Genomic DNA, 24,720 nt, shown 5'->3' with positions numbered 1-24,720 from the left:
TTGAATAAACTTTTCCTAAGGAAAAAGAAGGCTGGCAGAAGAATTATACATTGTACGGTCCAATCAGGGTGATACAACATGTACGTGCGCTTTTGTTTATGTTTTGACTAGCAAAGTGTCAATTCAATATTGCTCCATGTGAGCCGGCAAAGAATTGGTATAACACTACTAACATGTCTTTCTTTTTTTCTTTTTTGGAGGAAGACAGGTCTGACATGATGTGAATATGTCCGTGGAATTGAGTTTATTAGGACAAACATTATATTATATTGTTGATATTAATATGCAATCATCCTCCCTGTTTTTCCTTTTAGAAAAGAACAGAAATGTTAAGGGTCTGTACATAAAATACCTGTGCCAGAACTTTTATTTGAGAAGATATTTTTCATGAGATCTGCGCAAATTGTATTATAAGATTTTGCTATTTACCGTTGAATCATTGTTTGAAATTGGGGTTTTTGGATACAAAGCCCTGAGATTCAATACAAACTAGAATTAAATCATTAAATTTCTGGGGGGAAACCCGGTCTCTTTTTTTTCCAAAAGGCTCTTAATGCTGTACAATTTCAGGAAAAATCGTGCTAGATTTCTCTCAGGAAAAAGGAACTTGTTGTGATAGAGAGATGTGCATACAAACTACAAAGTGTTGGTTATTCACTCCTGGGTATCGTGCATATGTTCCTATATATGTTTGGTACACCATGGTCCATGCATGTGCCCTTGCCATATGCAACTAACCACCAATGGTGCTGGTAACATGCATCGTTATGCCTTGATCTCGCCGCAAGGCTGGATGATAACCCCCCATCAAGCACATCATTAAGCAGAAGTACAGCCGTACAGGACAGATAAGTTCCTGCATCCGGTTATGACCATGACAAACCACCGACGATCGAGAGCCTATAATTCTGTAAATCCCATGTGAATCACAGTGCTAGCTTCTGCTTGCTTCTTCAGAATTCAGATGGCTGAGCAGAGCCAGTAAGGCATGTGTTCCTTTCATCTACCAAACAAGAACTAACGTTAGTCACTTAGCCTATGCATCAGGAGAACAGAGGGGTGCATCTCGTCAGTTCTGTGGTAAGGTTGGTGAGAAAGGGATGTCTGGTTGACCTAAACTTGGATCAGATTGCTACTGCTGAACTGTTGTTGAAAGTTGGCTCCAACTACTCTACTCCGACAGAGAGAGAGAGAGAGGAGTAGCCAGCCTACACATTGTTCGTCCCAACCCTACGTGCGTGCGAACATGCTCCCTTCCTGTCCCACCAAAAATTTCATAGGCTCACAAGAATATTTCCACAAGGAAGTCTTGGGTCTTGACCCTGTCGGCCTTGAACAGACCCTTTAAAAATTTCAGCTCGACGGCTCTGTCAGCGTCAGTACTCAGTAGTCGTACGCACGTACGCGCTGAAAACTATACACGGGAATGATTGTCCAGTACTTCTACGCAGTAGTGATCTGGAGAGAAAAACACATGCAGGAATAATTGGATTACTTACATAGCAACCTGAGAAATATCTTGGGACTCCGTCCGGCCTCGTCGTCCGGAAAGTTTCAGTACACGCTTGGAGGAACTCGAGAGATGCAGTCTCTGGTTTCTGCCACTGGAGTTACACGTGCATGTTACGTTGGTGATGCCATGCCAAGAAAAGTTGCCGAGGAGCTTAGCCTCCTGATTAAGCAATGGATCTCGGTCGTAATAAAGATGTAACCGATCTCAGCTAAGGTGTTTGGAAGAGGGGTGTTAAAGTTTAGCACCCCACCTTAATCCATTTTAGTCACTTGTGCTCCCAAACAAGAGAGCTAAAGTTAAGTGTTAAAATTTAGCATCCCATAATCCATTAGTCACTTGGGGGTAGCTAAAATGGACTAAATGAGCCAAAAAGTGGTCCTCGGACCACTTTCCTCCCCTGCCTCCCTTCCTCTCTCTTCTCCCCGCACTCTCTCTCTATCTCCTGACCTCCTTCGCCCGACCCCGACCCCACCGCCGCCTCTGCGACCGCCACCGCCTACGCCTCGCCTCGCAGGCCCCGCCACCATCACCGCCGCCGAATCGGAGCCCAGCCGGCCCCGCCACCGCCGCCGCCGCCGGATCCGAGCCTAGGATGCTGCACCGACTCCACCCACCTCCTCCGGCCGGATCCGCCGCCTGCCTTGCAGAACTGCTGCACAGCGGCCTCGTCGTGCTTCTGGATGCGTCACCGCCGAAGCCGCCCAGGGACATGCCCACCATGGAGCCGCCCAGGGACATGCCCAGGTATCGGTGGTGATGAGGACGATGATGCCGAGGAAGGACGCGAGCGCGAGCTTGGCCACGGAGGGGCCGGGCTTCTTGGGGTGGTGGTCGCTGCCGTCGTCGCCGAGGAGGCCGAAGCAGGAGGCCCGCTTGCTAGGGTCAGCCCCAAGGTGCGGCTACTTCTTGGCGTCCCCAGCGGCGAGGGATAGGTGGTGGGGCGGCGAGAGGTTCTACTTGGGGCTGGGCGCGGTGTGGCCTCGCATGCGCCCCTGTTGGGCGAGGGCGAGCTGGTCTCGCGCAGGGAGCAAGGAGGTCACGTTGGATGGGATTGCCGGATTGGGATTGGCGGCGAGGCGAGCGCGAGCGGTGGAGGATTTCGCTTGGGTTTTTGGACCAATTGCACGAAGAAGTTGAGAAGGAACAAGCAGAGGAGGGGTAAAGGAGAGGAGAGAAAACAGGGGTAAATGGATCTTTTGTCAACACAAGTGCTAAACTTTAGCCCCTCACCCAAACACCCCAAGGGCTAAACTTTAGCCCCTTCATTTGAGTGGGCTAAACTTTAGTCGACGGTTAAATTTTAACCCCCTCCTCCCAAATAGGACCTAAGGCTAGTCCCAATGCAAGGTTTCATTGCATTGTTTCTAAGGATGCCACATCATTCCATAAGGTTTATTCTCATGAATGAAACAGGGAGTCCCAGTGCACAATTTCATTTCACGATTTCATATGCCATGACATTTAATTGTGAGGCATGTGATTGGATATGGTTAGATGAAATGAAACTCTATAGCTCCCAATGGAAGTTTCAATAGGTTTCATAATCTTGGAAACAGTGTATACACAGTTTCATCCTGATGAAACTCCTTCCCTCTCTCACTTCATAACTACCATGCCATGTCATCACATATGTTGATGTATCACCGTATTTAATGTGTATGAAACCTCTATGAAATTTCCACTGAGATTAGCCTAAGATGAGTGCTGCTGGCGAAGTCTCAGAGTAGTTATGATGCCATGCCAGAGACCGGAGATTTATTTCTCAGTCCCACCGGAGCCCGTGGGAATCTTGGGCCGCATGCTTCATGGAGCTTTGGCCCAACTTCATAGGACACTTTCCGTGTTCCCGTTTTTGCGCGCTAACCTGGATAGCAGTAGACACTGAGGCGGACAATTCGAGGAAGCACGTAACTGCATTCTTACCCGGAAGGCACAATCACACAAGCTGGAGCGTTCCCAACTCCAAAAACCCAATGGCTACAAGGCAGGGAGGGGGTCGAAGCATCGACGTGACCGCGACGACCCGATCCCCTCCGCTACCGCGACGCCGATGCACTGCTCTGGTTGCTTCAGACTTCGAACCTAAAACCTCCAGCTTCCAATCTAAATACCAACAGAAAGAGATAGCCAGTGGCATCATAGGTTGCATACTGGAATACTTGTGCATGCTAATTGTATGACAACGAGAAGCTTCAGTCTAATGACAAGAACCAATATTTCGACTTCCAACCCCTAAATTTTACAACTTCCAATTAAAATATCAACAACGAGCTTCAAATCTCACCGCCAAAGAGTCCCTTGTGAATTGAACTCGACTACACATTAGATGCTTCACCGATATTCCTTAACAAGTAAATTGCACTCACCATACAACAACTTGTCAGATAGGTGCAGATTGATCAAACAACTTGAAGAATGTTTAATATAGTACAATAACTTGCAAGGTGGGTGTACATTGGTCAAACAACTTGTAAAATGTTCAATTTAGTATATAACTTGATATGTGGGTGCAGATTGGTCCAAGAACTTGTAGAATGCTAAAATTAGTGCAATAAATTGGTAAATTGGTGCATCCATAGTTTAAATGCTGTAACAAGCAATATATTTGCTAATGCCGGGTAGCCAGAATATATTCACATCGGAATAAGTTATTGAGCATTATTTGACTATTGATATTAGGGTAAAATATTTGGCACAGGACTAGAACCTTCAGTGTTTAGAAAATTAATGTTACATCTTCGTATTAATTATTCTTTATACAATGGTTTAATATTAATTAGGGATATTTATTCATCCTCACTGTATTACATTTTGATTATATGCATTTTTGTTCAACTAAAAAAACACCAATATATTAAAGCATACTAACAATACCTTTTAGAAATTTGGAATAAATATGTTTTTAAAGCCACATGTTTAGAAAGTAAAGATGAGCTAAACTAGCATAAACATATATGCTTCTCTCCGGTTGTTGAATACATGGGCAGAAGCATAGAAAAAAAACCTAAGGTCATAGGATCTCTCTTGTGGACTTTAGTCTTTCAGTGATGCCAATAATATAATTCTAAAATTTAATTCAATTTTAACTAATGAACAAATAAGTCATGTACACATGATCAATGATTTTTATTGACAAAAATAAGAATTATTGATCGGAAAAAAATTCACATGACCATCTAACGTTTAAACTGTAGCTTACAAGTTGTTGCTAAGTTATTGTACTAAATTGAGCTAAGCTATTGTACTTAGATTGAATATTTGTAGGTGTACCAATTTACCAAGTTATTGTAAGAATTTTACAAGTTGTAAATTGAGCTAAGTTATTGTATTTAGATTGAATATCTAGATTGAATATTTTATAAGTTGTTGAACCAATGTATTTTATAAGTTGTTGAACCAATGTGCTTAGATTGAATATCTAGGTTGAACCAATCTGGACCTACCTACTGACCAATCTGCACCTATTGTAATTATTGTAATTATAAGCTCAATCTTACGACTTGAACCAGAAGGGTTCGGACTTAATAATTCTGAAGCTTACCACTTCGAGCCCTAAATTATCGGATTGAGCCCCCACCTTCTGGAGCGGATAAAATACAACGCCATTTCTAGTAAGCATCAATTAGCTGCAAGATGCCCCAGAACTTCTCTTAGAGCACCGAGCACGCGACGGTAATACCCATCTACATTCCTATGAAATCATACCACAGGTGCTAGGACCATCACTCATCAGGGTATATACGGAGCATGAGGGCACGGAAGAGCAATAAAGCCAGCAGACTTGAAGAACGAACTCAAGGAGGCATAGTGACAGGATAAGAAAATTAAGCACTAGTACACTCGACTCTGTTGATCGCTAATATACAACAGAAATTCGGGTTCACCAAATCCTGACGATATGTACAAGTACCATAATGTTAAATATCTTGTCAAGTTCGAGCATCAACAACTCAGTTACCAGGGACCTGTCAATGTTCTTCGCAGGCAGCGTTTCTTCTGTGCATACGGATTGCTGACCACTTCCAGGACCTGTTCAGAGATAATAAGTCTTGCGATCAGTCATATAAACAAATCTAAACAAGACAATAGTACCATGTACATATATATCTCCAAGAGGATTTGCAAAGAAACAGCACGTGTAAACTTTATGCGCAGTACAAGGATTGAAAAGAAAAACTCTACAAAACCGAACAACCACAAAACTGATATGCACGCAAGAGCCATGCTTCATGATGCCATCAGACCTATTTATTTACAACTGGGCTCTGCAACGAGACAAAGCAGCTAGGTTGATCTAATTACCATGATAACCATACCACTTACCAGGATACATGGACAGCATGGCTACTAATTAGAAACGAAACATAGCACAGTGTGTGATATGTCCAAAGCTTTATGCATATAAGCAGCTCGGGGATATATCAAACCTCCTAGCTGCATTAGGTGTTCAAGTCAGTGGGATATTAAAACAAACCAAACAAAAAGGTGACCTAAACTCTCGATGACTTCTACTGGAACATGGTGTAACATATACTACATTGAGAGGGAGAAGGAAGAAGGTATAACTATTAATGATTAATCAATGTTTCAAAACACATCAAATATTAATGATTTTTGGTACGGCTGACATAAGGTAAGGAAGCAATCATTTAAATATCTGCACTCGAGGCATTACAGAGTCTAAGTACCCATTCAAGAAAAAAAAAAGAGAGAAAACACAAAGTCTGCTATAGTCAATTGAATTTAGCTCTTCCATTAAATGTGTTCACGGATTGCATGGCATCATGGAAGTTATCAATATGATGCATTTATTCAGTAAAAACAAAAATGTGAAAGATAGTACAGTTCCAGTTTTCAGCTAGCAGTGCTGAGTGAATTTCTGAGAACTAAATTTTTGCTCAAAATTATTGTCATGCTACACCTTTTGTAGTCATTATAAAAAAAATGACACACACTTTGCACATATCATCAGAAACTATACTCATTGGCATGAGCTGGTGCGTCACAAACAAAAGTCAGCCACCCTACAGCCAGCAGAACCACATAAGCATGACACATGGGTTCCAGTTGTCAGTACCTCCTAACTGTGTAATAGGATGATAATATGTGTAAAATATGACTAATGCCATCATAAGACTTGTGAATATGTAGTCTTGTGATAATTTTTAGCAGACTAAAGTAATTGAAATTTACACATAGATTCTCAAGAAAGATTCCATTCTGAATCATTCTGTGATTTTTGCTTTGTTTCACGAGTTCCAAGTGGAATGAGTGAACCATAAATCCATAAACAGAAATTGGTATCTAAAACTCCGTCCATCAGAAGTGTAAATAAACTGCACAAAATTTTATATAGGGCACATCAAAAGTGGTGCTTATCCCACCTTCCCTGACTTCTGTGGTAATTATCTAGGAATGGCCAAATCAACCAGAATCCTAACAAGCACGTTTAGGCTGCCTACATAAACATGATTGCCTTTATTGCCCCTGACATAATTACTTGCTCCCCATCACCTTCAACAAAGGCTGCTGCCTCAGGTACGTCACAAGAACACAAATTCCCTAAGCCTCTGGTGAAACAACCGATGGGGCTGTTCCACCAGTGTACGGCTGTTGCATTGCTTGGATGCATTTGTCCAAAATGCTGTTTTGAGAGTTACACCCTCCGCAAAGTGCTCACGTTCAATGTGTGAACCAAACTCTTAGCGGACCGTAAACAAAAGACCTCCGGCAGGCATCACAAGTTTTCATGCCATAGCTTATACTCTAAAGATCACTTTTTAGTTACAAATTATCTACCTCCCTTTAAAAGAAAAAATATAAGCGTTCTTGTTCTCCCTGATAGATTCAAGTAGTGATAAAGTTACATGGGTTAACTTTGGTCAACTAACCCATAAAAAATATAGATGCAACTTTCTGGATGAATGGTGCTATTCTTTACTGGGTTCTGAGTTTTAAACTTTTAATACCACATCTACATTATTTTCCATATGCATGGTTCACAAAACTAGTTCAACCATATGCTCGTGTGATGGACAAAAAGACACAACAACCTGTTTTCCATCAGTTTTATAACTGAGAGAAAAATACTCTTGAATTCAATAGTTGAAAAAAACAGGAATGCATGGTGAAAATAGGACATAAAAAATGGAAGTTTGACCCAAAAATCTACCTGGTTTTTCTGCATTTCCATCATTTCATCCTGCAATTTGAGAAAACAAAAAAATTACAAACCTCCAAAAATGCTAATGACATTCACAGAAATATGCTTATAAGTTATAAAGATAACAATGACACGAATTTTGAGTAGACATTGGAGAACAAATAATGGTTCCTGAAGATGTGTCTAGCATGTTCATTAAGGCACATGAATATTAATAATTGAAGTTGTTCATTCCAAATTATGATTAAAAAGTAACCACAATAGAAGTGCCATAGTTCAAATTTTACAGGATAGCACTGTGATTTGTCAATTTTAACTTGGACAGTTATTTTTGGAGGAGGAGGAAGACACATTAGTTAACAGCATAGAATGACCAGAACTCCATAAGACCATAGAATAGGATCATATTTTATTGCCTTTGACTCAGTGGACAGGACTGAGTGAAAAAACAATTTGGAATTGGGATGGGTCGGTAGACAGAACTGAAGGGCAAGGGTATATCTGGTGAGAAGAAAGGCACAAAGTGCTTCTTCTTTCAAAATTGTTGGGTCATTTCAATTGAAATGCCACTTCAATTCTTAAAATGCTTTCACCTTTTCAAATTGTTCTACAGCTCAGTTGTGCTCCTATCAATTGTGAAAATCTCAACAAATTGTTTCAGTGAGATCCAACATGACACTTCTTCAAACAAACTTCAATAAAGAACTGAACATTTTAAAAGTTGAACAATTCAATGAGAACATATTTCTCAACTCCTCCGTACCCAAATTCAACTTCCAAAGCCATAGGACAAGTCACTGTAAATACTTCACTAAAGGACTAAGCATTTCTATTTAGCCAAAATCAGTGAAATAACTGCAGAAATCAGCATTTGGACAGTTGTGCAAATGTAATCAGAATCCCTTTCAATGAAACGATAGAAAATACTAATTGTACAGCATGAAACATACCTGCTTCTTCTGCAATTCCGCATTTAGTTCCTTGAGTTTCTGAACTTCAGCTTCCAACTCCATGGTATATGCCTATAAATAATAAGAGATATCACTGAAACATAAAACTAGAGCAAAAACTTTTGTGCCAAAGTTGCACACAGCAGTATGCTAGGACAGACGTGCCTTTACCAGTTACTACCTTATCGAGTATCCATCGTTTTCAACATGGCATAGACAAGGGCAATGTGCTGATTTATCAGAATTGTAATACAATATTTTAGCTCAGCAACTTGCAATAGGAAACAGCTACTACTTAGTATGCAACACATACACATGCAGAAACTCAGGACAAGAGTATGACCTGCTTCCGGGCACGGGATCTAGCAGCAGACTCCCTGTTCTTGATCATCCTCCTCTGCCGCCGCTCCACCACCTTCTCCACACCTGCACCGCTCCTCCTCCCCCTTATCACTCCCTCAAATGGGTATGGCACCGGCGCCATGGGCGAGGACAGGTCCCCGTTCCCGTTGCCCACGGAATCCAGCTGGGCCACCGACGTATCCACGGGGCTCACAGTGACAGCAGCACTCGATATCCCGGCCACCCCAGGCATGAGCCCGTTGCCCATGGCCTGATCCCCAATCCCCACCGGCGCGAAACCCATCGCGCCCGTGCCGGCGTCATTGGCGGCGCCGAAGTTGCCGAAAAAGATGGAGGCGCCATTGCTGACCGCCTGAATCGGCCGCGGAGCCACCGGCTGCGCGGGGACCGCCGCCGCCGCCGCCATCGCCGCCGCGGTGGGGTTATCCCGGACGACGCCGGCCCTGACCAGGAACTCCTCCAGCGTCATCTCCCCGAGCGTCGGCTGCCGGTTGGGCTGCGGCTCCGCCCCGCCGCCGGCCGCCCCCGGCGCCGGGCCCTCGCGGACGAAGTCCCGCCAGACCTCATCCACCGTCTTGACGCTGAGCGTGCGCGGCAGGGTGAGCGACCCCTGCCTCTGCAGCGCGGCGCCGTCCTCCCCCGCGGCCCCCGCCGCGGACGCGGAGGCCGCGGCGGACGCTGACGCCATGGCCTGGCTCTCCTCGGCGGTCCAGATGCTCCGCAGCAGCTCGTCCATGTTCATGGAGCCGAAGTCCTTGCCGAGCCCCCCGCCCATCCCGCCGAGCGTGCTCTGGAACTCGTCGAACGTGAGCGAGTAGATCGACCCCTGCCTCGACAGCGGGCCTGGCCCCGCCGCCCCCCGCCGCTCCCCGTCCTTCAGATCCATCCGCCCCCCTCAACCTTCCCGCTGCGGCGCGGCGACGGGGAAGCCGGGCGGGATTCGCGGCGCTCTATATAGGTTGCTTCCGGGGCGGGCGGGCGGAGACGGCAAAGCGACGGGGGCGCGCGTGCGCGGGCGCAATCGATGCGTGGGACGACCGAATTGGAAGGCAAGGGACTGTGCTGCCGTGCGCCTCCGCCTCCTCCGCCTCGGTGGTGGTGGTGGGGTTCGGTGGGCGGAGGCAGGCAGCTGCTACCTGTCTCGCCTAGGCGCCGCCGGGGCTAGCCTTGGTGCGGGTGCTCTCGCTCTCCCGCGGCGTGGGCGTGGGCGTGGGCGGGGAGGTCAGAGTGCGGCGGAGGACAGGTGTCCCCTCCCCGCGGCGGTGCCTATAGTGGCCGAGCCCCCCGAGATCCTCTGCGCCCACCCACCAACGGCCACGCCGCACCTGTCGGTTGCCGCAGAGAAGGACGCTCCCGCAGAGGATCCGGGGATGTGCCGAGGCAGTGGAGTGGGGAGGGCGCGCTACGTGGCGGCCCAGTGAGGCCCGGCGCTCGTCCAGCCAATCAGGGCGCGCGACGTGGGGGCAGCAGCCATTTTTTTAAACCCCCGCCAAGAACAGGAGTCACCCACGAGGCCACGAGGCCGCCACCCTCCCGGCGGGCGCCGCCGCCGGCCGTGCGGCCGGCGGGTGGGCCACGCCGCGGCATGGGGCCGGGCGATCAGCTGGTCGCTTTGGTGTGGGTGGTGCGTGGTGGCTGGCGGGCGCCTTCGCGGAAGCATCGTACCTACCGGATCTGGGGTAACATGGGCGTGCCCTTTTTGAGCTTCCCTGTCCTCGTGCTTCGTACTGGGAGTGTGCGGGAGACTGAGAGTGTACGACTGCCAGTAAAAAAATATTCCGGCGGTTAAAGTGAGCTCAGAAGATCAGACGGTGAGATCGGGGGAGGATTTTACAGGCATTTTCTATTTTCGACGAAGGATTCAGGCCTGTTCTGTTTGGGACATGAGATGCCTTTTCCATGATCCATTTCCATGCAGGAATTGAGTTGAAATTTGTGGGATTTCTGGGATTCAAAAGTTTCGGACGGGCTCTGGGGGAGTGTTGAGTAATTTTAACAGTCGTTGTCTAGTTAGCTTTGACGGTGAGTTAGGAATCTGATTTCCAACAGGGAGCTAAGATGCTGGTAGCATGTGCGACGGGGATGGGAGCTCGCGCATGCTCTTGGCGTGAAGCGAAAGGCTGCGCCACGATGCAGTCGCGCACGCATGTGGCGTACAGATCAAAGATGCCGCGAATTCAAGAGGGTTACTTTTACCCAGGTCTGTGTAACCGTTTCCAAATTCATCGTACACATCTTTATAAGAAAACCCATCATGCATTCTTTTTGCAAGAAACATGTATACATGACCGCTCGGAGTTTGCAGTAACTGTAGGAAAAAATGAATAGGAGTACACACGTTCCGGCTGCCAATATGGGAAAAAGATAATCCCACTTTATACAAACAACTAACGCTTTTAAACCACAAAAAATGAGTACATTATTTTTTGCAATTTTTTTCCGTTCCGAGTGGACATGATACGTTACTTTACCCTTACACGACAGCGAGAGGTATAAAGCTAGCCAGAGAATAACACAATAAGATATGGGCTAAAGGGTGCAACGCAAGAGATATTTATTACGTACGCTCGTAGCGACAAGAGTCATTGTGGTGTTGATGCAAGGTTGAATCAAAGATAGTGCAGAAAGAGATGCATTGATGTTATGTCAGTATAGATGCACACTTACCTTGTGATTGTCGAGAGTATCATGTGTGTCTAGGTGACTTTTTCTCAACTTAGTACTCTAAGTTACTAGACTTTTCAAATGGAGACTTATAATGTATGTTTAGTTTCTTAGCACAAGCTACAAAATCATTTTTAAGAACCGTGGGTCTTCTATGCAGGGCTGAGCCTGAAGGCAGGACAACATGGCAAAAGCTTTGCGCCGGCAAATGATTAGGCCTGGATACAATGGCAAGGTAAACCATGCCGTGAAAAACCAAGTAGCTAGGGTGCTGTCGCTGGTTGTTTTATGGTCTTATCTTAATACACCAATCCTAAGAGACTCCCCATAGAATACAAATGATTTTTTGAGGCTTATCTCATGACAACGCTAAAAAGCAAGAGAGGTAAAATGTAAAGATGAGCAGCTACGAAACTATTGCTTTCTTGCGACTAATTTGTCATAGACTTCTCCATCAGTGAGGTGCGGAGGTAGTATACATATGGCGAAACATAACCCATGCCATTGAACGTTTTAAAACTAGTAAGTAGCAAGAACCGACTACAATGTTGATAATTTGGTATTACCAAGGAGGGTTAAATAAAAAGATAAATTATAGACTATGTTTATTACACTATTACCATTGCCTTCTAGAGAAGTAAATTGGACTTCTTAAGATGTTTTTAACGCAGTTGAAAAGGAGTTACAAGCACATAGCGAAAGGACATTTATACAAAAATGCCGGTGTAGTATTATAGGAATGTAAAATAATTTAGAAGCAGTTCTTAAAAATGTTTTGTAGAAATTTGAGGACAGCTGTATGAAAAAAGAAATATGATAACATGGGCTTGCTCCATGAGACGCTGAATCTCCTTTTTTTTATAGTGAATCTCGGTTTGGGTTCACACCATAATTTGAAATAGCGGGCTATGAGAAATAGCAGCATCTTTTTCCCAACAGCTAAAAGGCTATAGCGAAGCTATAGCGCAACAGCTATAACAAATAGCATTTTTATAGAAAATACAAAAATTGATCACAAAACACATGGTAATTAAGAAAAGTGATGAACACAAGTCTTCAAAGAAAGGTCTCCTGTTGAATTAGCATTAGCTCCAGCAATTTACATTGTTGTGGCTGAACTTGAGCCAATAACGCCGCACCTATCCATAGCATTGTTGAATTGAAGCAAAGTATAGATTAGGAAAAGGATCGTGTGTGTCAAGGTGAGATAACATTACATCGCATGGTTGGGAAATGGCCATGGATGTTGCTGGCCTTCACATTTTTATCTGGCAGTATAGAAATGGAAATAGCGGTGCTAAATTACTGCTAGCGCTAACCTATTTAGCACGGCTAAAGTGTCCTTTAACAGTCGTAGCTGCCATAACGGCACAAATGATAATAGCTTAGCGCGGACCCTTCCTAAACGCCGGCTAAAGCGGCACCATAGCCCGCTTTAACCATAGTTCACACAGCAGCAACGGCCTGCTATTCGCGACGAGCGGCAGTTGGAGGAAACGCGACACGGTCCGACACTGACAGGTGGGGTCAACTCGGTTTTCATTCACCAAGAAATGAACGCCACATCGGACTTCTCATTGGAGCGGCCGTTATCCATCTGCTCCCAGTCCCAGCCGACGCTCGTCGTCTTCGCTGCTCCGACGACCCCGCCTTTCACGATGCTCTCTCCATGGCACTCCCTCCTCTCCCCGACCGCGCCTCCCGCCACGGAGGCACGGTCACCGCTGCATCCACCGAACCGCTCCCTGCACTCCTCCCTTCGGTCACCGCCACCGCGTTCCGTGGCGGCGCGGGCTGCCCCCACGCTCTCCGCCACCGCAACGGCCGTCTCCTCCTCGCCGCCCTGTCCGAAGAAGAAGGTCTGGTCTCCATTCTCTACCTCCGTCGATGGAAAGCATCAGGAGGCTAACTTTCGGCGCTCTGTATAATGATGAAGGTTCTCGTGCCCATCGCCATGGGCACGGAGGAGATGGAGGCGGTCATCCTCGCCGGCGTCCTCCGGCGTGCCGGCGCCGACGTGACGCTGGCCTCCGTCGAGGATGGCCTCGAAGTGGAGGCGTCCTGCGGCTCCCGCATCGTCGCGGACACGCACATTGCCTCCTGCGCCGACCAGGTGTTCGACCTCGTGGCTCTCCCGGTAACTCGCATTCTCTGCTCTTACTGATCTACTGTACGTGGTATAAATGGTTCCTGTGGAGCTTGGTGTATTGAGGATTGGAATTAGCAGGAAATTGATTTAGGAACATTCTAGTGTTTGAGACAACACTGAAATAGTGAAATGTTGACAATACTTCACTCTTGTGCTATTGTCTTCATGATTGCTCATTTTTGGTGGCTGACGACAAGTGGTCAACCTCTCACCTTTTTGTGCTGTGGTGTTACACTTGCTGGCAGTGTCTAGAATGTTTTATTTGATTCTTGAGTTGATGTGCTCAGGGAGGAATGCCTGGTTCAGTGCGTTTGAGAGACAGTGATATCCTTCAGAGGATCATGGTTCGTCAGGCTGAGGAGAAAAGACTGTATGGTGCTATATGTGCTGCACCTGCAGTTGTTCTAATGCCGTGGGGTCTCCACAAGAGAAAAAAGGTGGCCATTTTACTATATGGATAAATTCAGTCTCCCAATGTTTGGGTTCTCATCTACTGACATTTTTTCCTTCTTTTTACAAGATCACCTGTCACCCATCTTTTATAGGATATCTCCCTACATTCCGAGCTGTCGAATCAAATGTTCAGGTTTCAGGAGAGCTCACTACAAGTCGTGGGCCAGGGACATCATTCCAGTTCGCTTTATCATTTGTTGAGCAAATGTTTGGGCCTCATGCAGCTGAAGATGTGGACAGAGTTTTGGTTTGTCAGAAGAAACTTTAATATCTTTGTTATTTCACATAATAGCTTTTAATTATCAATTTATCATAGTCTTTTAGCTGGTGAGAGAACCTAGTGATAATTCAGTTGGTATAGCCTCCAATTGAGAGGCTGGCAACCCAGGTGCTTGCAGGCCGTGTGAATACCTCCATAAAGCATTCCATACTCTGCTCTCTTAAGACAAAGGGGGACATCTTCTCCCTGCGTCGAGTTTTATTTTCTTTTAGATGATTAGGTTATTTTACATAGAAATTAAGTTTGATAATTGTGATGGTTAAGGTCATGGTTTCTATTCCCCAACCACCTTAAATTAATAAAAATTAAAGACTTGAAATTCCTCCTTTGCATTCTCATTTCTTTTTTCTTAAATTCAGTTTATTCAGGCCGACTGGCTACTCAAGCTACTGAGTTTTGGTTTATTAATGCTGATGGTTCTTTTGTATATTCCCTACAGATGACACAAATTGATGGTGACCTTGAAAGGAGCACAGAAGTCAATGAACTTGAGTGGTCTGTTGATCACAACCCTCATGTGAGTACACCTTAGAATGCATGCTCTGTCATGTCAAGCATGGTTTCATCCTCCACCAAGGATTTATGTCATACTGTAGAGGGCGTCATACTTGAATAAAATTTGACCAAATCTTGGTTTGCTTAAATCATTTGTTATTTAAAAACCACTAAATCATAGTAAATTATTGCACAACTTGGTCTGCTATTCTTACTTATTCTTCTTTAAAGGTATAGCCTTGATTTAGCTCTGTTCGGTTGCACATTCCCTAGCACACAAAATAGTTGATCTGTCTGTTCACATTCAAATGCTATTGTTTATCATATCTAGTTATCTTGGGAAGTTCAGTCATGCTTGTATGCATGGGCAAAATACTTGAAATTGTTTGATTGGCTTCAGGTATATTTTGCTGGAGGGTTGACTGTTTATTATATCATTGATGTTAATTTGACATGGGGAAACAGGTTCTAATTCCAATCGCAAATGGGTCAGAAGAGATGGAGATCATAATTCTGGTTGATGTTTTAAGACGAGCAAAGATAAATGTGGTATTGGCCTCAGTTGAAAAATCTCCAAATATTGTTGGATCTCAAATGATGAAGATTGTTGCTGATACAAGCATTATGAGTGCGTCTGATTCAAATTACGATCTAATTATTCTTCCTGTAAGTTTTCTTGGCAGTTCATCTTTTTATTTGGAAGATCATAAATGGCACCACACATTTCAACAAGATATCTGCCATTTAATTAATTCACAGATGTGGGACAAAATTGTCCCCACCACCGCACCTTATCCTTTTGATGATGTCATGTTATTCCAAAGTCGGTGCGTGTCTAACATATCATGGTCAAGTTTAGCTCATTTTGTACAAGAGTTGATCTAGATATATATTAGATGTGAGCTAGTTTACTATGAAAGGATCCTATTGAACAAAAGCTTAAAAAAGATAATATCATTCTTGCATTTTCAATAGAGCCTGGTTTTCAGATGTCGCTTATAGTTTTTATGGCATCAGTTGTCTGGCATATTGATCTTGTGGTAGTAGTTTTGTCTTGTTTTTAGTAGAATATAAGAACTGTGCGTAACTTTGTTCGCAACTTCATGCTAGTATGCTGTTGTATCTCAGCATATTGGTTGTCCGTAGCAAGTTTGTGTGTTTCTCAGATAAAATATGTGTGTTCTTCAATTATGAATCCCTATCTTCTTATCAAACTATTTTGATGTGTTTAGGTGTAGTATTGGGGACTTAATGTTAAACTGACTTGAACTTAATGCTGTTATGTGCAACTGCATGCTGTACCTTTCAGGGAGGAACTGCTGGAGCTGAGTGGCTGCACAGGTCAAGAATCCTGAAGAAGTTACTCAAAGAACAAAAACAAGCTGGCAGGATGTATGGTGGGATCTGTTCTTCTTTGAAGATCTTGCAGCAGCAAGGTTTACTCGAGGTGAGATTCTAGGACTCAAAACTCATGGCACCTCATATTCCGTGGAAGTGGAAAATGACATTGGGAATTTTACCTAGGATAAAATAGTGACAGCTCATCCTGATGTAGCCAATGAGCTCACATGCCAAGTTATTGACCAATCAAAGATTGTGATTGACGGGAATTTGATTACTGGGAAGGGGATTGGGACAGCTGTTGATTTTGCCCTAGCTATCATCAGGAAATTTTTTGGCCATGGACGAGCCAAAAGTGTGGCGAATGGAATAGTTTTTGAGTACCCTAAGAGCTGAAACACCAAGAATTGCTGAAACTATGACATATGCAACACATTTATGGTTGTAATCGAAGACCTGGCTATCTGTGCTCCTTAAAAAAGTGAGCTGACGCTTTTGGGACAGCAAGAGAGTCCTCTATTGTTGCCTTTCTGGACAGCTGGACTGAAATTTCCAGATCCACTATATATGTTGGGATGGACCAAATTTACACTGGGAAGCTTCAGTGGAAGTCATTTGTTGGTGGATAAATGACAGAGTCATTACTAACTGGTAAGTTCTATGTGATGTTGATAGGCATGAATACTTCTTGCTTCCACATACATGATCTTTCTTAGCTGAAAGTTTTCTTTGGTAAAAAAGAAAACATATTTTTGTGTGCAGAAGCAGCATATATCTGTAACTTGAGGTCAACAACAATCTGGTGACATCTCACTATCGAAATAATGCACGTACCCTTCTCAAGTGCTTAGGGCTTGTTTGGCAGAGCTCCCGGAGCAACTTCCAGGCTCCCTTTTCAGAGGGCAGAGAAGTGATTCTAGGATGATTCCATAATGTGATTCTCTTAAATGAACTAATGAACTAGAAGGGTTGGAAGCTGAAAAAGTACTTTCTCCTGATTCACTTTCTGCTAGAATCACTTCATTCTTAAAATTTAAGCTAGAGAGAGAATCACTTTCAGGCACATAATTACTTCTCTAAATATTTAACCTAGAGAATATAAAGAATCACTTTCAGACACATAATTACTTCTCTGAATATTTAACCTAGAGAATATAAAGAATCACTTTCAGACACATAATTACTTCTGAATCAGAAGCAAATTAGCCGCAAGAGCTCTACCAAACAGACCCTTAAGCTTTTTTGAGGAATTTCAAGCTCTTAAATTTACAGAAATGAAAACCCTGCGGCTCTACCAAACAGGCCTTAAGCTTTTTTGAGGAATTTCAAGCTCTTAAATTTACAGAAATGAAAACCCTTTGCAGGAAATTAACTGATGTACTGCATGCTATGTGCAGATTATGCGCATCCAGAGGAAACTTAACTGTCTTCAGTGCGCCTGTATTGGTTTGGAGGAAATTTCCTGCGGTTTGAAGCCCTTAAATGTTGCTTTGTACAATCAGCGCATTCGTCTGAGAAGCTTATCTAACTCTGCACGTTCCCAAATACTGGATTTTATGAGTGCAAGCTAACAAAAGAATCAGTATTTGCTTAAATTGGAACTTGCGCATCGCGTTTTTTAATGATAAGTTGTTTTGACCTCACTTGATGTGTATTACTAATTTATCAGTAGTTGTTTTGACCTCTCTGTGTACTGCTGATGCATTGTGTTTGAGCGGGACATGAGCTCCACACGGGTGATGTTACTGAATTTAGCAGTTAGCATAACAGAATCTCGCTTATTTTGCATGCGCCACTCTTAAGGTTACAACAATATGCCTTTTGGGGGTGAAGCAAAGTGTGTCTGTCCTGCTCCTGACCCAAGTGACAATGTGATTCCCAGCTCTCAGACTGGAATGTTATGTGATATACTCGGCGATAGTTAATGTAAAAGCAATACCGTGGAAGACCAGCAGAACAGGGGCTCTTTTATTATTCTGTGGTCAGATACCAATAATCACAATTCACAAAGAATGCATGAGAAAAATATTTCCTCTTGTTTTGCCTCTACTAAAATGCTCCCCTGGTAGAATCAAAACTAAAGGAATATCCAGAATATGAACCCTGTTGTAGACAGACCATTTGATAGAAAAACTGGCAGGCCCCCTTTTTTTTTTACTGACAAGGCTCTGATTTTCCTCTACATTCCATCTGGAGAGGTATAACAGTGCCTGTAAACAGCAAAAGACATGTTAAGATTAAAGCACGCATGGATCCAAGGTACAGAATTATGTGGTTCTAATATCGTACTGTGAAATTCAGATTTCAAGTCTAGTGATATTAATTCTCTCACGTCTGTGCTATCACCAAATTGTTGCCAGCAACATGGCGTGAACTATGTGCATTTTATTCCTCTATGGTAGGGAAGATGTCAATTATGTCATGTTCATATTGCTGGCTGATAATCTGCTGTAGCATTGTTCTTGGAATCATTTCTGAAGAAAGATGAACTGCAGATTTCAAATTCAGTGCTACAGCAAATTCTATTATATTTTTATTATGATAGATCATGAGAAAACACTTTGGACAGTCATTGCAACCAAATATGCAGAAATGAAAGACCATATCTGCAACTACAAAAGTAGTGAATGCTATTCATCAACAGTAAAAACTGAATACGTCTTACTTGAGCATGGAACTATATCTCTAGAAAGCACAACATGTGATGCATCCACCCAACAAACTCATTTGACCATTCTTGCTGAGGTGTGGTGCCATTTGATACTCCTGGAAAATGCTGATCTTGAATTTGCAGCTGATGTACTGCGTACCACCTGCGTTTTCCTAGGACCAGACCTGAGGGTGTTGAAAATCCTCTCCAGCAAGTATGGTCTTTCTTTTCAAGTTTTATCTGGAGAATCACATATATGAGCGGATATCAAAACTCCTATCAGCCAGGAAACAAGAATGAAGCTTGCGGGCGGAAAGAGAAAAAAAGAAAACTAAACCCTGAAACAGAGAAACAAGCATACCTCAAGCTTTTTATTCGGCTATTGCTTTCTGCATATGCTTCCGTGCAGTCATTTTTGCTCCCTCTCCCTCGATCCTTGAAAGAAACAAGCACATCCATCAGCATTTGACAGAATATGGTAAATCCCTATATTTCATGATTGACATCCAAAAGAGATAAGAAATTGCTGCAGATTTTACAGCACAGGTGACAGAGGAACTTCTAGCTGCACTGTGGCTGTATAAACTATGTACTCACAAGGCTAGTTTGAAAACATTATATTAGTTAAATACTCGTCCTCATTCTTTTGTATGCATCAGTAAGTAATTTTAGGATGAGTATAGATGCAATTCACAAAACTCAGCATAAGTAATAGGAAAACAAAAGTTCGAAGATCACCCAAGAACCGCATCTGGACTGCCAACCAGCTCCAGATCCATGGTTGGCCCGTCCCAACAATTATTTCTGCACCCCGTGAATGGAACCTGGAGACAGATTCACATCTTTTCTCAGAATGCATGGTAGCCAAAGCTATCATGGATTGGCCACGAGCCCACGACCTCTTCCTATCTGTAAGTTGGATCTACACCTCCTCCTTGGTGGACTGGTATTTGCAGCTTATGCACAGGTCAAGTACCAATCAGGCAAAAGGAACGTGATCCCTCACCTTGCTCATGATATAGACCATTTCGAAAGAGCAAAACAGTCAGGCCAGTGATGCAAATTATCTCGAAAATACAAGATGAAGCCCAGAGCTAGAGCATTGCTGGGGCCAAACACCTTGCCATGATGCTCCCTTTACCCCTTTCTCCCCTTTTGTCCTTTCGGTTTTTTTTTTTTGCCTTTTTGTACCATGTTTTTACTGCTGCTCCCCTCATTATATAAGCTGGGTAACCGGTTCTTTAAAAAAAGATCACCCAAGACCAAGAAGAGGTATTATTAAATGCAGTATGAGAAGAACAAATTTGAGGCAGGCTAGAATTTTTTTAAAAAAAATGTATGTAAATTCCTGGCCTCTGCATCGTCAGCAGGCTAGCATATTAGAAGAGACAATCGGGGAATATGTTGCTATTTTATGAAGTATCCGTGTCATGTGTCTAATATTTTTTGAACAGAAAATAGTTACTCTAATAAAAGGTAGTGCATAGAAATAATAATATGCCTGAAAAGGGTTAACAGTAATAATAGTCCCCTTACTTTGATAATACCTAGCAGTTTCTGTTATTTCCCAGGCAGAGGCTTTAGAATCCAGTGTTTTTCTTCCACTCTAATATTTGTTGCATTCTTGTCAGAGCCTTGACTGACATGTTTCATGGACCTAGTCAGAGTCACCAATCATCCACCTGCACATCCCTGACCTTGAGCTTAGAGAAACAACTCTCCAGCTCTCTGACTTGTTGTGCTGATAGTGCATGGGAGAATGAAGATCTCATGTTGGGAGAAGACGACCTGCTTATATCGGGGCTTGTTTGTGTTGCAACATCCTTCCTCACAATTACAGGGGCACTGCTAGTGCCGGAGTCTTCTATGCTTTCAATTCATCCATCTGCACAACCAGAAAGCGCTGCTTCAAAAGGATATCAATGCCCCCCAAGAAATTTGATCGCACACAATAAGTTTGAGTGCATTGCGTGCTGAATAGCATTAGAATGAAGCTGGCCATCAAACATTTAACCCGTTTAAAACTGTCTGGTTCAATAGGAAAATCCGGTACATTAACCATAGACGTATTCAAGAATCAATGCTCTATCATCAACATTTAACATTTTCAACAGTAGTCTAATGCTAACCAAAACATAAAGAAAGAACATACACAGTGCTTGAAAATATGAGGCATGTACCTTGTATAGATTCATAGGCCATCAAAATCAACACTAAGGTTGGTTGGTTTGTCCATATGAATTCATGTAGCAATTTCCTGAACTTCACTTGCAACTGTTATTTCACCTTTAAGCCTTGCATATATTGCAGCATTAGGACGATAATTCTGTTCCTCCATGAACGATAGCAGACTAGAGCAGTCAGCAGTATTTCCCTTTTGTAATAAACCATCAATCAAAATCTTCCAAACAATCTCATCACAGTTGTATTCCTTTGATAGTATGTCACCAAAAATGCTTTTAGCAGTATGAAAATTTCCCTCCTCACAAAGAGCACAAATAATAAACCTATAAGATTCTAAATGTGGTAAATAGCCATTTTTGGCCATTGAATCAAGAAACCTTAAAGCTTCTTTTAGCAATTTCAGTCTGCAGCAACATTCTATGATACAAGTATACACATCCTCACTTGGGGTCAAGTTAGCACTCTGCATCCCTGCAAGAAAACTTTTTGCTTCCTCCAATCTGTCAAATCTGCACAAGCATCTAATAAAACAATCGTAAATATAGCTGGCTGGGGTGCCCTGAAGCTTAATCAGCTCCTCCAGAAGTCCATCGAGAACTTTCATGTCAGCTATTCTCCATGCATTAACAGCGTTGGCAACTATGTCACCAGAGGAATTTTTCTTTAGCAGCAGTTCCAGAAGAACTGTGTAAGACTCCTCATTTGGCTTGCACCCATTATCAACCATGATCTTAAAATATGAAAATGCCTGATTGACTATTCCAAGATTTGCATATCCTTTAATCAATGTGTTATACGTGACTAAATTAGGGCAAACACCAAGATCAATCATCTGGACCATCATGGATTCAGCATCATCCATCCTTTCCTCTTGACAATAGGAACGTATAAATACTGTATAAGTGAAAACGTCAGGCTTTATACCTGCTATAACCATCCTATCAAATATCTTCTTTGGACCTTCAGACCCAAACACCTTCAGTAACTTATCAATAAGAATGGTATATGTGACAGCATTTGCTTGTACTCCATTCTCCATCATATCATCCAACAGCAGCATTGCTTCCGACAGCTTATTTTCCCTGCATAGTCCATCAATAAGTGAACTGTACACATGGGCATCTGGCACAAACCCCTCCGTGGCCATTTTCTGCATCAGATTATGAGCAGCATCAAAGTTTCCCACCTTGCACAATGCATCGATCATGCTGGTGTGGACAACATAATTCACCTTAATTCCCTTCTGAACAAGAGACCCCAGAAACTGTTGAGCTTCCTCAATCCTCCCACGTTTGCACAAAGCATCAACCAACACTGAGCAAGTCCACTCATTAGGGACCAGCCCACTAGCCTCCATCAAGTGAAGCAGCCTAAAGGCACATTCCAAGTGCCCCTCATTGCACTGCCCCTGAATTAAAGCTGTGTATGTCACCACATTTGCAGCTAAACCTGCCTCAACCATCCGACTGTATAGCACCATAGCCCTCTCTACTTTCCCGGACTTGCAGAACCCACATATCAGCTCAGTATATGTACGGATGTTCGGCGAGCACCCTTTACTCTGCATCCCCTCAAAGACCCCAACTGCAAGCTCCAGATCCCCAGTACTGCAGTAACCATCGATCAAAGCATTGTATACAACAACATTAGGCACAAATCCATCCCCCATTGCCTCTGTGAGCAGCGCATCCGCCTCTCCAGTTAGTCCTGCCCCGCATAACCCGTGCACCATCGTGCTGTACACGTGCTGATCAGGGGCACAGCCATCCGGCCGCATCCTGGAGAAGACCGCCATTGCCTCACGCACCATCCCAGCGCCACACAGCCCCTGGAGCAGGGCCGCGTACGTGAACGCAGTGCGCACGCACCCCCGTAGCGGCATTAGCACGAACACCCGGCAGGCGTGCGTGAGCAACCCTGCACGGCAGTACCCGAGGACGAAGGACGTGTAGGCGTGGGAGTCCGGTGCGAGGCCAGCGCGCAGGAGGGAGGAAAGGTGGCGCTTGGCGGCGGGGAGGTCGCCGGCGAGGCAGTGTGCGTTGATGAGGGTGGTGTAGGTGCGGAGGTTGCGGGCGGGCATGCGGGCGGCGAGCGACTCCATGTCCGGGAGCATGCGGTGGCGGGCGAGCGCCATGAGGAGGGTGTTGAGGCACCGGATGGGGGGCGGTGGCGCGGAGGGGGCGAGGAGGAGGTGGGAGAGGCGGCGGAGGTCGGCGGGCGATGAGGCGGCGGCGGAGATGGCCGCGAGAAGACGGGGGAGCGCCGCGGGCGCGGGCGGGGGCATCGCGCGGTGACCTATGGCGCGGCGGCGGGCATTGCCGGGCCCGTGTGATGGAGATGGGCGTCGGCGGCGGCGGCGGCGCCGAGGTGGGGAGGTAGAGAGACGGAAGGCCGGATCCAGGGCCAGGGTTGTCTAGTCAGTAGACTGAAAATTGGGCCCGGTGTTGGAATGGCTGAGCCGATCCGGTTCGGGCGCTAGGGGAGAATGGGTTCATTTGAACCATAGTCCATGTTGCATTAATAATAAAAAATAAATGTGTAAAATAACACAAAACTTGGTTCAAAATGTACCTGACAGGCCGGATGAAATTGTCTGGTATTGAACTGCTGGAGCGCTCAGCGTACATAACAATATTTTTAGATTGATACAGCACGTTCAGTGGCAGTTCAATCTGGAAAGCTCATACCGAAAGAAAGCATAAATTCTTTGCATGGTTACTTGTGCAAAGTAAGATTCTTACAGCTAACAAATTGGTTGCAAGGAACTGGCCCTGCAACACCACTTGCTGTTTGTGTGATCAAGAGGAGGAGATAGCATCGACACCTCTGTTTGCATTATGTGTTCGCGTGTGAGGTTTGGATGCACATGAACACCTAGTCAGGGGTTTGATCCAAGTGCCGAAGGATGGAATGGCGATTGAGGACTGGTGGCAGCGTTCCCTCGGTCCATATCCGAAGAATTAGAGAAGCAATGTGGCGGCTTTGCTTATGTACACTTCCCCTACAATCTTGAACGAAAGAAACAGGTGTATTTTTTAAGGAAAAAAAACGGCGAATGCAATGCAGGTGTACAGATCAAAGAGGAAATTGATGTGCGTCAGCAAGCCGTGGGAGGGCCGTCTGTACTGTAGTTCTTGTTTGAACCACATGGGACCTCATTAGCCTGTTTATTTGTTGAAATTTTGTAGTTCCTAATTTTGAATGCTTTTTGTTGGTAAACTTGCAATAGTTTTAATGGCACAAATTGGTATATTCTATATCATTTTCCATTTTTAGACTCGTATAAGATATGATCGAGTGCATTGCCAACTCCTTGCATCCACTTTTTTTCATTTTTTTTCAAGATTTGGTTTGACGATGCATCTTTGATTTTAGAATGTTTCAAGTATTATTCGAATGTTGCTTTTAGATACTTCAAATATTGCAGGATTTTAATAAGAAAAAACATAAAGTTCTATTTGGAACAAGTTTGATTGTTGTGGTGTACTTTTGTGATGGAGATCCTGCTGGCATGA

General features: G+C 44.1%; 3 protein-coding genes across 6 annotated transcripts; 1 reads left to right on the top strand and 2 right to left on the bottom strand.

Annotated features, from left to right (window-relative positions):
• Positions 1 to 5,274: 5,274 nt before the first annotated feature.
• Positions 5,275 to 10,241, bottom strand: LOC117862048 (bZIP transcription factor TRAB1). Its single transcript, XM_034745558.2, has 4 exons — positions 8,970 to 10,241; positions 8,627 to 8,698; positions 7,686 to 7,715; positions 5,275 to 5,542 (listed from the first exon to the last, which is right to left on the bottom strand). The coding sequence occupies exons 1-4, from the start codon at positions 9,873 to 9,875 to the stop codon at positions 5,468 to 5,470; spliced, it is 1,083 nt and encodes a 360-aa protein (XP_034601449.1). The 5' UTR covers positions 9,876 to 10,241; the 3' UTR covers positions 5,275 to 5,467.
• Positions 10,242 to 13,191: 2,950 nt separating this feature from the next.
• Positions 13,192 to 18,052, top strand: LOC117862047 (protein DJ-1 homolog C). 3 transcript variants are annotated; one of them, XM_034745554.2, is made up of 9 exons: positions 13,192 to 13,512; positions 13,590 to 13,790; positions 14,090 to 14,239; positions 14,323 to 14,502; positions 14,975 to 15,052; positions 15,496 to 15,696; positions 16,340 to 16,477; positions 16,555 to 17,022; positions 17,769 to 18,052. In XM_034745554.2, exons 1-8 carry the CDS (start codon positions 13,207 to 13,209, stop codon positions 16,765 to 16,767), a joined length of 1,467 nt encoding a protein of 488 aa, XP_034601445.1. In that variant the 5' UTR covers positions 13,192 to 13,206; the 3' UTR covers positions 16,768 to 17,022; positions 17,769 to 18,052. The 3 variants fall into 3 exon arrangements, with proteins under 3 accessions (XP_034601445.1, XP_034601446.1, XP_034601447.1); XM_034745555.2 differs by having other exon boundaries at positions 17,736 to 18,052; XM_034745556.2 differs by lacking the exon at positions 17,769 to 18,052 and adding an exon at positions 17,134 to 17,187.
• A 264-nt stretch (positions 18,053 to 18,316) lies between these two features.
• LOC117862046 (uncharacterized) lies at positions 18,317 to 23,650 on the bottom strand. 2 transcript variants are annotated; one of them, XM_034745553.2, is made up of 5 exons: positions 21,202 to 23,650; positions 20,558 to 21,015; positions 19,383 to 19,456; positions 19,037 to 19,261; positions 18,317 to 18,581 (listed from the first exon to the last, which is right to left on the bottom strand). In XM_034745553.2, exon 1 carries the CDS (start codon positions 23,487 to 23,489, stop codon positions 21,264 to 21,266), a length of 2,226 nt encoding a protein of 741 aa, XP_034601444.1. In that variant the 5' UTR covers positions 23,490 to 23,650; the 3' UTR covers positions 18,317 to 18,581; positions 19,037 to 19,261; positions 19,383 to 19,456; positions 20,558 to 21,015; positions 21,202 to 21,263. The 2 variants fall into 2 exon arrangements, with proteins under 2 accessions (XP_034601444.1, XP_034601442.1); XM_034745551.2 differs by having other exon boundaries at positions 20,558 to 20,906; positions 21,202 to 23,649.
• Between the last annotated feature and the right edge of the window lie 1,070 nt (positions 23,651 to 24,720).

The sequence above is a fragment of the Setaria viridis genome, chromosome 6 (assembly GCF_005286985.2).
Source record: "Setaria viridis chromosome 6, Setaria_viridis_v4.0, whole genome shotgun sequence".
Classification (NCBI taxonomy): Eukaryota; Viridiplantae; Streptophyta; class Magnoliopsida; order Poales; family Poaceae; genus Setaria; species Setaria viridis.
Note: the sequence above shows the minus strand (reverse complement) of the source record. Positions and strands in the feature narration are given on the sequence as shown.

What these genes read in the sequence shown, in the direction of transcription:
- LOC117862048 (XM_034745558.2), bottom strand. Translation starts at nt 9,875, where the DNA reads ATGGATCTGAAGGACGGGGAGCGGCGGGGGGCGGCGGGGCCAGGCCCG. An exon ending in GATCCCGTGCCCGGAAGCAG is followed by an intron (nt 8,699 to 8,969) that starts GTCATACTCTTG and finishes TATTATTTATAG; the next exon opens with GCATATACCATGGAGTTGGA. An exon ending in TGGAAATGCAGAAAAACCAG is followed by an intron (nt 5,543 to 7,685) that starts GTAGATTTTTGG and finishes ATCTCTGAACAG; the next exon opens with GTCCTGGAAGTGGTCAGCAA.
- LOC117862046 (XM_034745553.2), bottom strand. Translation starts at nt 23,489, where the DNA reads ATGCCCCCGCCCGCGCCCGCGGCGCTCCCCCGTCTTCTCGCGGCCATC.
- LOC117862047 (XM_034745554.2), top strand. Translation starts at nt 13,207, where the DNA reads ATGAACGCCACATCGGACTTCTCATTGGAGCGGCCGTTATCCATCTGC. An exon ending in TCGACCTCGTGGCTCTCCCG is followed by an intron (nt 13,791 to 14,089) that starts GTAACTCGCATT and finishes TGATGTGCTCAG; the next exon opens with GGAGGAATGCCTGGTTCAGT. An exon ending in ACGATCTAATTATTCTTCCT is followed by an intron (nt 15,697 to 16,339) that starts GTAAGTTTTCTT and finishes TGTACCTTTCAG; the next exon opens with GGAGGAACTGCTGGAGCTGA.